General features: G+C 34.6%; 2 protein-coding genes across 2 annotated transcripts; both read right to left on the bottom strand.

The window, feature by feature from the left end:
* LOC111916349 (uncharacterized) lies at window positions 1-2,862 on the bottom strand. Its single transcript, XM_023912008.3, has 8 exons — window positions 2,694-2,862; window positions 2,183-2,206; window positions 1,671-1,776; window positions 1,518-1,586; window positions 945-1,438; window positions 590-851; window positions 312-520; window positions 1-232 (listed from the first exon to the last, which is right to left on the bottom strand). Exons 1-8 carry the CDS (start codon window positions 2,696-2,698, stop codon window positions 166-168), a joined length of 1,236 nt encoding a protein of 411 aa, XP_023767776.1. The 5' UTR covers window positions 2,699-2,862; the 3' UTR covers window positions 1-165.
* A 1,847-nt stretch (window positions 2,863-4,709) lies between these two features.
* On the bottom strand, window positions 4,710-12,091 carry LOC111916348 (sister chromatid cohesion 1 protein 4). Its single transcript, XM_023912007.3, has 15 exons — window positions 11,418-12,091; window positions 10,875-11,136; window positions 10,683-10,780; window positions 10,530-10,573; window positions 10,327-10,385; window positions 9,584-9,692; window positions 8,488-9,493; window positions 7,734-8,399; window positions 7,478-7,649; window positions 7,227-7,363; window positions 5,730-7,156; window positions 5,582-5,615; window positions 5,390-5,507; window positions 5,136-5,265; window positions 4,710-5,061 (listed from the first exon to the last, which is right to left on the bottom strand). The coding sequence occupies exons 1-15, from the start codon at window positions 11,539-11,541 to the stop codon at window positions 4,963-4,965; spliced, it is 4,485 nt and encodes a 1,494-aa protein (XP_023767775.1). The 5' UTR covers window positions 11,542-12,091; the 3' UTR covers window positions 4,710-4,962.
* Between the last annotated feature and the right edge of the window lie 1,846 nt (window positions 12,092-13,937).

Genomic DNA, 13,937 nt, shown 5'->3' with positions numbered 1-13,937 from the left:
TTTGTAAACAAACACAGATTATTCGAATCAATTCATCAGAGAGAGCATATCATAAAAATTTTGACAAGGACAGCAGAAAAGTACACAAACAAACAAACAACCAAACAAACACACATCAAGTTTTAAGCAAAGACATTAAGACAGTAGAGCAGTCATGAATCACATCTATTCCTCCTCTTCTGCCTCCTCCAGCCACTTCACAAATGGCTCCAATGCCTTCACAAAGCTTTGCCTATCAAAAACCAAACCCCCAATATGAGCAAATAAAAAAAATTAAAAAAAAAAACTTGCATAAAACATACAATACATACCTTCCCTTTGGATTGGTTCCTTTACGGAACCAATGAAGGATAGTGTCTTCAGCAAGAACATCTTGGTCATAAAGGGATCTCACAATCTCAGGAAACAGCTTCATCAGTTTTGTATCTTCATAACACTGCACTTGAACCTTGTAAAGCAGCTCCAGCTCAAGCTTTCCACTTGTACAGAATGTGTTCAGCAGCTTAGCCCATGTTTTCACCTGTGCATAACATAACATAACCCCAATCATCATCACATGATTACATTACAATTTACATGATCACATTACCTGGCGCAGAGCCAAATTAGCATTCTGCTGTTGATTCTTCCCTGACCACTGAACAGCATCCATCAGAACATCCCACAGAATCCTCACTACCTCAATCTCAGGCAATTTAGCATCCTTCACATGCTGTTTTACTGTTTCAATCACTTCTGATATATCAACTTCCTCTGATATCTGAGTTGTCAATGCTGTTTTCATTTCCTTCACCTTCACCTCAAAGATCTTCTTGTCATTATATTCAACCAAAGCACCCATGCCTGCTTTACTGCATCATACACATTCAACATACCTTTTCTTATACAAAACTACCCTTTTACCCCTCAACAACAAATAGAAGAAGAAAAAAAAAAGTACTTACGTGAAATGCTCAGAGAAAGCTTCAGCGGATCGCTTCCCAGAGGGAAAGAACTCAAGCAGATTGTCCTCCATTTTGCCACGTTTCAAGATGGAGATGAGATCATCAAGGGGATTATCGATAAGATATTCCTTGAAGAAGTCTGTGATGAAAGTAAGAACGAGTCCTTTCCCAACTAGGTTATCCTTAAGAAGTGGCTGAAACACTGTCTCTGGTGGGAGACCAGAGAGCTTCTGTGAGAAGGCAAGTGCTGTGAAAATGGCAAGCTTAATCCTTTCATTGTCCTCAAAAAACTCAAGGGACTGAAGGAACCTTCGCATAACATTTTCAAGATTCTTAATCAGAAAAGGCCTTCGCCTTAAAATCTTCTGAATGTAGATTACAGATGGCAATATCACTTCACGCTTTGCCTCACAGTCTAGAATTGAGTAAGTGTGCCTCTCCCCCTCATCAGGCTTTGTTGTTCCAGGTTGAGTACGCCCTCCAGTGAACACAACCTGAAAACACAAACATGCATGCATATCAACAAATGACACAAATAACCCTACAAAAGAGCAACTGAAACAAGCTTCTTACCTCAAAGAAAGTGTCACCATATCTGCTGAAGTTAAGGTCTGAAGATTCAATGCACTTAGCAATTAATTCCTGCAGATTTTGTAAAGTATAAGAGTCGATAATGATGATGATGATGATAAAAGCTATGATGTGATGATATAAATGAATACTAACCAGATCACCAGCATTATCCAGATAAATCTGGACCACTGCATCCGCAAATGCTGCAGGGTCCAGAGGGGCTGCAATATTCCGTTTGCGGGTCTTGATCCGCTGACCACTGTAAGTACACATGACATAAATAATAAATAAATAATTATAAACTCTTGAATATTTATTTACACAGGCATTATGAACAAAATGGAAACCTTATAGAAAAATAAATTAGCAGATTAATAAAGATTGCATCTTGTTCAGAAATTTGAACCAGTTATTCAAAAAGTTAGATGCAACCAACATTTACCCCACCAGATAGGTCAAAGTTCAAATTAGGACTATAAAGGGGGGAAATGTCAAAAGTGCATTAAACACACTTCAAATAGTCATGTATGAATAAACCCTTAACGGGATAGAATAGAATACGATCTTTATTGAAATCACTTTACCTAGGTCGATTTGGAATATCAAATAAAGGATGATAAAGCAATAAAAACTTTGATACGTATCTATATAGCAAGAAGACTTACCCTAGAGTGGGCTTCTCCTTCGAGCTGCAAAAATACAAAACCAAATATCAATTCAAGATCCAGTCATATAAAAGATAAAAGAAATTGCATGGAAAAGGTAAACAACAACGGTGTATTGCAAGAAACCAAAATCGCCAAAAAATTAAACCTATTTAACCTGGTATCTAGCACATTAAATAGCGTAAATCATGAAAAACTTATGTAAACAAACATTGGTTCAACAAAAAGATCAGTAATTTCAAATCTTTAAGGATTTAAAACGCATACAAACACACACACACATACACAATTGAATCTACGAAACCCTTTAAGTTCCGCTTCCACACAGAACCAATCACGAGATATCATAAAAGCTTATTTTATTTTGACCGATTTAAAACACAAGAACCGAAGAACAGATCTGAAAATCTAAAAAAGGGGGCGAAAATACCAAAAAGACGAATTAATTGAAAGAAAATCTGTCGAATGAAAAAGAGATAGAAGAGACATTAACAGGTCTAACAAATGATACCTCATAAACCAAGTCGGAGTTGAATCGAAGAACAGGCGAGTCTCTGCTACGACTCTCGGCGTTTGGGAATCGAAACAGAGAGAAATAGAGAGAGAAAATGGAGAGAGAAAGAAAGAGGAAGAAAGGAGGTGGGGGACTTGGGGAGATATTTATTTTGGAGGAAGAGAGGGTTGTAGTAGTCTGTCTGTCTTATATACAAAGCACGCACCCACCCATTTCACTTTTTTTCATTTTCTTTTTAATTCATGTGCATCATTTTACATTTTAGGTCTAACTCTACCTTTTCTTTTTATTTATTTATTTTTTTTTTGTGACATTCTATTTCAAATATATTATTATATCTTTCATTTTTTTATTTAAAAAAGTCTATCCAATTATTCTATATAAGGTCTTCCGGTATTGAGGCATACTCATGCGTCTTAATCGTGGAGGAGTTTCCACTAATGAACATCACCCCAATACATAATGGTTGTCTTGTGGAGTGGGTGCATCCACAAAAGGTCACGGAAGTGTTTGAGCTTGATTGTGTCTATCTCTCTCTTCATTCTCTCTCTTGTTCACTACAAGTCCACTAGTGAACACCACCCCCAAGCTAGTGGGTATGTTGTGGAGTGGATTTCTTGATGATGTGGCATGTCTCTCACGCGAATCCATACCGGATAGCCCAAATCTATTGATACTGTTAGAATGCACTGTTTATCTAACAATTTTGGTATTACTTAATTGTCTCTAGTTTTACATTTGTTACGTCTAATTATCTGATTTTTAAACAATACTAGAAAAAACTATTTTGAAATGTTCATCCATAAGCAATGTTTTAAAACCGGTTTTTTAGTTGAACCGGTATGGTGATCGGTTCCCGGTTTAACCGGTTCGACCGCTGGGTGAACCGGTTTTTTATTTTTCATGTTTTTTTCTATTTTCCTACACATACCTACATATATAAATTATGAATTTGATGTTTACAAGTTTAAACATTAAAAATACATTAAAATAACATATAACCATAAGTTTTAGTGTTTTATATCAATCCATATATGTCAAAAAGAAAATAAAGTATAATACCGAAACAAAATATAATTTTAGATGAATGCAAACACATCAAAAAAATTTATAAAATTTATCATATGTTTTTATTTAGCAAAAACTAAATAGATTTGAAAAAAATCACTAAAGTTTATTATGTAAATGGATTTTTTCATGTGGTTTTATTAGGTTTAACCGGTTCAACCGGGTTTTTCTAAAAACCGGACGGTTCAATCCGGTTCAGAAATCAATGTAAAACCAGTGATAGTTGAACCGCTCCCTCTCCCGGTTCCCGGTCCGACCGGTTCGACCGGCCGGTTCAAACCGGTTTTTAAAACATTGTCCATAAGCCTTCTCCATATTATCATGTTCTAAAATAACAGTTTAGTTCCTCATTTCCTTGTGTATGTTTTGCACCATTCATGTATATAATGTAATCGTTTTTCTTAATTACTTTCTTACAAGGACAAAATATAATAAAAATATGAATAAGACTAAAAAACAAAGTTGGACTAAAATTTATATAAAAAGCAATACATTTCTTAAGGACAATATTATTATTTTTAATAAACATATATAAATATATTATATAACAGCTAAAAGCCGGTTATTATAGCTTTATTTGTAGTATTTGATAAAACTAATTGAAAGTTTTTAAAACACCAAAAATGACTTATATTAAACATGTCATTGATTTATAAAAAAAATTGTAGTTAGGTCGATTTGCAAAACTATAAAAGAAAAAAAAAAGTTTTTTTTCGTTGAACATTACTTAAAATAGTTTCTTGATTTTGAGCTTTTTGTTTTAGCTAAAAGCTCTTAACTTTTATTTTTTCTAAAAGCTAAATACACACCCATGTTATATGTGATGTGAAACACACCTTATGAATTTGTAACACCAAAATTGGATCAATAAAAATTAATATGAGGATGACAAAGATTAAAAATGGCAAACACAAGCAAAAACGAAAGAGAAAGAGAGTAAGAGTATGAGTAAATTAGCATGGATTAAACTCTATGTGCTTATTTACAAATAAATATGCATGATCCGTACGTACAACATTACATGACAACCTCTAACAAGCATTAAATGTGTGTGTTTGCTACATGATTCATCTATTCAACTCCAGTCCATGTTATAACTCTACCAAAACAACATAACTAATTAATTTACTCTCTTGAGACCATACACAAAGTAACAAAAGATCTAAAGTAACCACAATCAACTTCTCCTCCTCCTCCTTTAAAATTCTGATTTCAAAAGCTTGGAACGTGGAAATACATTTATGTTTTCAAACGGATCTGTCTGTTCCACATGGATGTAATCCTTTGTCTTTAAAACCTGCAATAAAATATACATTTGTATTTATTTTTTTCTTTATAATCCTATATGATGATACAATACGTTATACATACCAATGTTTCAAAGAACATTCTTGAAGCTTCCCTGCGTGTTTTTCCAGCTAGCAGGTTGTTCACACCAAGCAAATTCCTTCCACGCTCTCCTTCCTTGTCAAACATAATCTGAAGGTATTTTGCAACAGCCCTACCATACCCATATATATATATATATATATATATATATTCTTAAAATAAATATAAATATGTATGCAAACCTTATCAACAAATACTATAAACAATAACTAACATGTTGATATACATTCACATACCTTGTACGCGAAGACCATCCAGTGTTGTCAAGCATCTTTGTTTCTTCCCCATCAGGCATGTAATCATCAGCTGCTTCTCCAGCCTCGTCATCATCCACGTCATCAAAATTCAGAAAATCTGAACAAACACAATAATAGTAAGGATATATGATGACACTCAGACACTCTGAAATAAAGGAAACTGATGCAAACCTGTATCATTTGCAACTCCAGAATACATATGATCCTGCTCCAACAACCCCCACCCAAAATAACAACTTTCAATACATCATTCTTTATATAAAGAGTGTACCTAAAACTCGCAAAAATGATAAATAAATAAATAAATAACTTGTCTTACATCATCAGCATCAACCCTGTTATCGGTAGGGATATCTTCTAGATTCAATGAAGTAGTAGTAACATCATGACCTGCCTTTTCTCTTTCATCCAATAAAATGTCTTCCAACACCTGATTGTCTACAGCATCATATGCTGCAACTGCTTCACCAAAGACATCACCATTGGAGACCGAGTTGTTCTCTTCCTCATTGTTCCTGATTTCAGTGTCAATGTGTGGATTTAAGCCATCAGTCTCAGAAGAGAATGCAGTGGAAGCATCTAAAACAGCTTCTTGTCTTTCTTCTCTAACCGACTCATCATCAACCTTTCTTTCAGAAGCAACGTTGCTTTCAATAGAATGATTAATATTTATATCCACCTCAGCAGCAGACTGTACATCTATTCTTTCATATGTACCGAAACCTGGTGGTGGGCCCATTAGCAGAGGAGCAACCATCTGGCTGCTCTTTTCAACCTCAAACGGTGCTGCTGCTGCTGACGTGTCATTTGTATCACTTGGGACCACATCAGCATGTGTCAGTGATTCAGATTCAACCTCGGTATGCATAACAGAAACTCCAACATCAGCATCTTGAAAGCTATTGCCATCGATCTCCATTGCAGTAGCATGATCCAAAATATCATGTTCTGGACCAAAGAGTTCGGTAAAATCTCCAGTTGTATGCATCTGTTCTTGATTCTCATAATAATCTAAATTTCTGGTATTGTTATCAATATCATGTGTGTTGTTGTCAAATGGTTGTGCTTCAGAAACATCTTTATCTTCCCTAACAACAGGATCAAAATTATCCTCCTCTCTGTTTTCTTTAGGAACACCGATTGGTTGTGATTCACAAACATCTTTACCTTTCATAACAGCAGAATCAAAGTTATCTTCATCTCTATTTTCTTTAGGAACATCAATTGGTTGTGATTCAGAATCAAAGTTATCTTCATCTCTATTTTCTTTAGGAACATCGATTGGTTGTGATTCAGAATCAAAGTTATCTTCATCTCTATTTTCTTTAGGAACATCGATTGGCTGTGATTCAGAATCAAAGTTATCTCCATCTCTATTTTCTTTGGGAACATCGATTGGCTGTGATTCAGAAACATCTTTATCTTTCATAACAACAGGATCAAAGTTATCCTCATCTCTGTCTTCTTTGGGAACATCCACTGGTTGTGCTTCTTCAGAAACATCAATTATCATGGGAACAGGATCAAAGCTATCATCATGATCTTTGTTTTCTTTAGGAACATCTGGTTCAACAGAGACACCCGTGTTTTCAGTCGCCATTTCCGGTTGTATGTCCTTTTCATCATTTTGGGAAATTGATTTTTGGTCTGTTACACCTTCTAAAGAAGCATTATCATATTGGGAGACAACAATTTTACTTATATCATACAACTGACGCTGCAAAGAAGTCAATTTGATTGACATTCCTGTAAAATTTAACACAATGTCAGTCAACAGAAACATAATATTTTCTGATATTGTCCACAAACAACTCACCCGTAATTATGGATCTACCAAAAAGTTCATCTTCCCAAAACTGTTTCTCAATCATTGAAATTTCAGCATGAGTGCAAGGAGCTTTCTTTCTTAATCTCCGAATGTCTTCTGTGTTTGTCAATTGCTGACGTATTGTGCTGTTTCAAAAGGATTAAAAATAAAAAATAAAAAAAAAACTTTTTCAGTGATGACATAGAAGAAGGAAAAGAATATTGAGCATTCAACATGTTATATTAAGAATGTAAACATACTCGCCATGCAAAACCATGTTATCATCCATGAGCACCTTCCTTTTTGATACCCCAGTTTTGGTTGTTGCTCCTGCAGTCTTGGGTGCAGATTGCCGCCTTCTTTTTGTAGATGGTGCCTCGGTGGGAGGAGTAGGAGTGGGCTTCATTTTTAATATTGAAGTGTTTCTTCCCACTGCAACAAAAACAAATCTCCTTGTTCTTATTTAAAAACTAAACTAAAAGTTCAATACAAACTTCAAAATAGTATTCTGCATACCTAATATCGATGACAACAAATCATCATCCCGAAAAGATTCTTTCGTGGTATTTGTGGTGTAAAAACTGGAAGATTCATTTAAATTGAAATTCAAACTCTGAGCTGACATTGAGCTTTCTGTGATACTGCGTTTTCTTCCTGAATACCTATTATTGGTTCCAGTATCACCTCCATAACCTGGTGGTGCTATGATGGGTGTGGTTTCTGGTAGCATGTTCATGTTCATGTTCATGTTGTTGGGTACATGTTGTGAAAAAGAGAGCAGTTTCTCAGGGGCAGGGAAGTTGGCTGTGTAGCTGTTGCTGTTATTTACATAAACCTCTCTTTCATTTACACTGTCCAACTGTCTGTTTGATATGCTAATGCTAGATGTGAATGTGCTTTGATGTATGGGTGTAGTATTTTCTCTTTCTGGGACCTCTATTATATCATGCCCTTGTGAAAAAGAGAGCACTTTCTCAGGGGGAGGGAAGTTTGATGTGTAGCTGTTGGTATTATAAACCTGAACATCTCTTTCAATTACATTGTCCACCTGTCTGTTTGGTAGTATGCTAGATGCCACCTGGACTACTGTATTACTTGGACCAACTTCAGCATGATATGTTTCCTGCAAGTTTCTTTCCAATGGTTCAGTTGCATTTGCATGTGGTACTAGTACTACTTCCCCTGGAAAATGATCATACACATTTGATGTTAGATTAAATAGAGAACACTCAAATTGTAACTTCAAGCATAATAAGCTCATTTCACAAACCTTGCACCAAAATGGGAGCACTGGGGTGTTCCTGTTCATGTTCCTCCCTCCTAGATGTTGAGGGCAAGGGCAGGGAAGTAAATTCAGATGGTGGAAGAGAACTGGTAGGCTGGAATGCATTCTCATGATTCGAAAGAGTGACACATGGCCTCAGACCCATAAAGTCAAAACTTGGCATGCTGTCATGAGTTGACTGAACTGGAATTGTGGAATCTTTAGGTTGCATAAAAGCCTGATCTTGGGGAGTCACAAGGGTGTGTTGTTCATCAGAGGGTTCAGTGTTTAATTCCAATTCCATGGTAGGGTGGAATGCATTCTCATGATTGACTACATTGTTTGACATGCCTTGATGTTCTTCTACATAGTTTTCACAGTTATCATCTACAGTCTGAACTTCAGGCTCCTGGTGTGTGGCACTTTTATTAAGCAAATTCACCAATTTGACAGAATCATCAACCACAGAAACAACAGTTTCAGACACCTCTGCTATTGGAGACATTGACCTAACTTGGTCAGCCATATGTGATTCTGTAAAAGGTGTGGAACCAGGATCATACATCGACATCTGTTCTGTTGTCACAATGTGTGGTAGTGATTTCTCAAGTGACATCTGTTCTGCTGATGTCACATTGTGTGGTGGTGATTGCTCAAGTGACATCTGTTCAGTTGTCACAACGTGTGGTGGTGATTTCTCAAGTGACATCTGTTCTGTTGATGTCACATTGTGTGGTGGTGATTGCTCAAGTGACATCTGTTCTGTTGTTGCAATGTGTGGTGGTGATTTCTCAAGTGGCTCGAATTGAGCATGATGTTGCTCACTGGAGTCATTTTCTAAATTCTCCTTCACAGCAAATACTGTTATGGGATGATTTTCTGGTTCTTGATGATCATCATATGCAGAAGTTTCTTGAATGTTGGACAAATTTGGTTCTTCCCATAGTCCAGGAGTACATGGAGCATGTGCATATTCAACTGGATCATTATCTCCATCATACTCATCTATATGCTGATATGGAAGAAAAAATAAAACACAAGATGATTTTAAAATTTTAGATTTGAAAGTAGCATGGAAATAATTCAATGTTCTTTTATGGACCTGATTCATAATATCGCCAGCTGGCATATCCTCGGGAATAGTCGGGGTATCCTGATTATGATCATACTTGAACAATGCATCAACCTGGGCAGATGCCTGAGGATCAACACTGAGATTGAAAGATGTGTTTATGTTAGAGCTTAGAACATTCGTATTTGATATCGATATAAATTTTGATTGTTTTGACAAATGCTTTTTAATGATATACTCCTCTGTAAATACTAAATAATAGTATTCATTTTTAATTTGTATATATAGTAAAACAGATTAATTAGTCAAAAGATATTAAATATGTAATATTTTAATATGGTTAAGGGGGGTAAAATCTAATATTGTTAAAACAAGGGGGCAAATGTAAAAGGAACTATTCCAATAACCACTTAGAGTATAATAAGATGTCATCCTATCAAATAAGTGATCAAGTCCAATAGGAATAAGTCGTCACTAAGTAGTTTTGAAATAGTGATAAGTAATTCTCCAAACTGCCATTGGGGATGTTCTTCTCTTAGCTAAACAAAAATGGCATGACATACTTAGAATTTTTTTAACTTAATTATTATCTTAAGCTATAAATTCCCATTCACATTTCATCCCTTCCAACATAATCATTTGGATTGCAAAACTGGTAAAATATAGAAGATCACAACTTAGGATTACAAAAGTAGAATATTGTAATGTTGATGTGTGTGTGTGTGTGTGTGTGTATATATATATATATATATATAGAGAGAGAGAGGGCATACTCTGAATTCGATGTACCAGTAGCATCTTCTGCAGATGCAGCCTTCTCCACCAATAGTTCCTGCTTGTACATACAACTCAAATCTATCAACAATATATATATATAATACAAGTGTATTCTTAGATAGAAAGCTTTCAGCATCCATGAACAAGAATACAAACTTAAATTTGACACAGATCCAATGAGGAGGAGGAATATATTTACCTCGTCAAGGTCCAAACCATATGCATCACCATCACCAAATCTCTCTATAAACATAAACAAATTACAGGGTTAAGAATCAGTACACAAACAAACGACTGCAACTGCATGATGAAAGAATGTAAACATCGTTTAGCAACAGACAAATATACCTACCATCAAGTCCAAAGTTAGATGTAGAGTAAACAACACCATCCATAGTATCTTGAAGTGTGATCTGTTCCTTTGAGCTAATGTGATGATCAACATAATTACTGCAGAATATTCATATCAGCAAGCAAACATCAGATCATTAACTTAACTACAGGACCAAAATGGATGGATATTGATTATTATTGAGAAACTAACCCCTGATAAATCTCACTGTCTGGCAGCTCAAAATCATCTAGATCAAAAGTCTCTGGCAAGGTGATGGAGTGATATGGAGCAGTGGATTCTTCAGGTGGTAAGTCAACAGCAGTGGACCGAAAAGCTTGCTTTACTTTAAGCAAAGCCTCACTGCAATCATCAAAAAGGTAATTTACCTTTCTTGAGTATATCCTAACCACACCAAGCAAAAGATGGCTGGACAACCGGAGTGCAATTGGCATCTCAGGGAAAAGAATCGAGTCTGTCAAAAGTCAAAACCAACCACAATTTATTAACAACTCATTGACTGCTAAACCATGAGATTTCTGTTTGTAAACTATCTAACCAAAAACTGTTTCCAATAAATAAGCCAAACTCAACGAAGATATGCCATGCGTATACCAGAAAAGAATATTAAATACAGGTTTCATGGCAAGTAATTACTAAAATCACTCTTGGTTCTAAGAATACCCCTTCGTGCGAGAAGATAACAGAATTCCAACAGAAAAATTGGGCATAAACAAAAATATATAGATATATTACCTACAGAGAAGCCAATATCAGTATCTGCAACCTGATTTTTGCGGAGCTTCCTCTCCAGATGTGCTGCAATCCATATTGTCCCTAAAGGACCTTTTTTTGCTAATATAAACTGTGAATAAAACATCTTTCCTTTAAGATTTCATAAAATACTTCCTCCTCCTCTACGACAAACCCTAGCTTCAATCAGTAACTAAATATTCCCCAAATTTCGCGAAAGATATGCACTAAAAGTACCAATTTCTTTCCCCGGCTTCAATCAGGACCCAAGTCGGAAGTTTGATAACCCATATCACCATCGACTGACAAACTCCAAATACTGTGTCAAATTAAAATTGGCCCAAACTGAAAACCCTCTTCTCTGAAAAGAATCCAAGGTTCAGGCAGGAATCAGATCCAAAGAGACTTGAATATTACGACATGGAGGTCGAACAACCAGCTAACTGCTGCAATTTGAAGTGAAATCAAAGGGTTTTTAAAAGTTGTTAGAAGTTATTTTGGAGTTTTAGATGGGGGAAGCGTGAAGCGCATTTACTTCTAGAAAGAGATTTGAATGAAATTTATGGAGAGAGAAGGGTCAAAGAGTGTGCCTGTGTGTGTCGGAAAGTCTTGTGTTCATTGGATATGGTAATTCCTACAGGTGAATGGGATAAGCCCGCGGCGCTCGGAGACAGGCCATGTTGTTTTTGCTCGTTCGGGTGTTACCGCCTCGCCCCCAGCCTAGCCGGTTCTTTTTACTTTAATTGTTAGGAGCAATGCTACAGGAACCAACCGCATTCTCTCTTTGACACGTAGGAAGCGACATCATTTTTATCATACAAATTGTGGTTCTTTATCACATTCAGACCAGCGAGTGAAAACCATGGTAAAGAAAGAAAGAAATGAAAGAAAAGAGAAGAGAGAGAAAGACACATGAATAAAGAGAGAGAAAGGAGAATAAAAAGAGAGAAGGAGAGTGCGACACTTTTTGGGAGAGGCGCACCCAAAACCACATAGAAGAGACGGTGTGCATGCCTATGTGGCATTGAGTGCGGCCTAAACCACATTCCGCTCCCTTAAGCCTTATGTTTTTCAAAGTTTTAACCGGATGACGGTGAGCCGTGTCATTGGTGCGGGTTGGAATGGTCGGTAATTTAAGGAAAAATGAGGTGTTCATGTTTTTTTCTTGAGATGTTTGTTAAACTTTTTTTCGTACTTGACGTGTTAATGTCTTTTTTTGGTGCTATTGTTGTTTGAATTGAATAGTTGAATAGATTGAGGAAAAGTTGTTGTTAATGTTGGTTGTGTTTGTATGTAAGTTGATAATTGTAGGATAGTTGTTTTCATTCGTTTATTTGGTGGTCATATTAAAAAATTTTAGTATGAGGGTAGTTTGGAAAGTGACTATACTAATTTTGTAGTATTCCCAGAGTCAGGTTTGAGTGTGGGTATAGATTATTTTCCTATATTAAAAAAAAGTTATTGTTAAGATTGGTTGTGTTTGTATGGAAATTGATAATTGTGAGATAATTGTTTTCATTTGTTTATTTGATGGTCATATTAAAGTTTTTTATTATGAGGGTAATTTGGGAAGTGACTATATTAATTTTGTAGTATTCCAAGAGTCGGGTTTGAGTGTGGGTATATATGTATGATTATAATAATCTATCTTTTTTTTAATTGTTTTTTTTGCCAATAATAAGTATTAAGCAGTAAAGGTTTTTTTAGTTCTTTTTATATTTTTTGTTTGCTGAGGTATAAAGTTAACTCGTAAGTCAAAAATAAATTGAGACACAATTAATCAAACAAACTCTTTGATTAAAAGAAAAATCACTCAAAACTTTTATGTTACAGTTGTGATTCTTAATCCTAAAACTCAGTTTTATATATATATATATATATATATATATATATATATATATATATATATATATATATATATATATATATATATATATGGTTAGGTTCATTGGAGACCACCTATATTTTGTGAGACCGTGAAACGCATTTTTTTTTATTTTTTTATTTTTTTTATTTTTTTAGTTAATTCAAGTTCCGAAAATAATATTTAAAAAAAGAATTTTTGGATTTTTCCATTTATTTTGCATTTTAAAATTATTTTTTAGAATATGTACAGTGTAATATTCTATTAGAATATTTCACGTATTTTTCAAAAAAAATGGAATTTATTTTTATTTTTTTTATTTTTTTTAGTTAATTAAAGTTCCGAAAAATAATATATAAAAAAAAAAGAATTTTTAGATTTTTCCATTTATTCTGCATTTTAAAATTATTTTTTAAAATATGCCAGTGTAATATTCTATTAGAATATTTCACGTATTTTTCAAAAAAAATGGAATTTATTTTTATTTTTTTATTTTTTTTATTTTTTTAGTTAATTCAAGTTCCGAAAATAATATTTAAAAAAATAATTTTTAGATTTTTTCATTTATTATGCATTTTAAAATTATTTTTTAGAATATGTCAGTGTAATATTCTATTAGAATATTTCACGTATTTTTCAAAAAAAACGGAATTTTTTTT

Source organism: Lactuca sativa, chromosome 2 (assembly GCF_002870075.4).
Source record: "Lactuca sativa cultivar Salinas chromosome 2, Lsat_Salinas_v11, whole genome shotgun sequence".
Taxonomy (NCBI): domain Eukaryota; kingdom Viridiplantae; phylum Streptophyta; class Magnoliopsida; order Asterales; family Asteraceae; genus Lactuca; species Lactuca sativa.
Note: the sequence above shows the minus strand (reverse complement) of the source record. Positions and strands in the feature narration are given on the sequence as shown.

Excerpts from the sequence above, each read along its gene's own strand:
- LOC111916349 (XM_023912008.3), bottom strand. Across the intron at positions 1,587-1,670 it reads TGGATAATGCTGGTGATCTG|GAATTAATTGCTAAGTGCAT; the intron begins GTTAGTATTCAT and ends CAAAATCTGCAG. Across the intron at positions 852-944 it reads GCTTTCTCTGAGCATTTCAC|TAAAGCAGGCATGGGTGCTT; the intron begins GTAAGTACTTTT and ends TGTATGATGCAG.
- LOC111916348 (XM_023912007.3), bottom strand. The coding sequence starts at position 11,541 with ATGTTTTATTCACAGTTTATATTAGCAAAAAAAGGTCCTTTAGGGACA. Across the intron at positions 9,494-9,583 it reads CTGGCGATATTATGAATCAG|CATATAGATGAGTATGATGG; the intron begins GTCCATAAAAGA and ends CTTCCATATCAG. Across the intron at positions 7,364-7,477 it reads AACATGGTTTTGCATGGCGA|CACAATACGTCAGCAATTGA; the intron begins GTATGTTTACAT and ends CTTTTGAAACAG.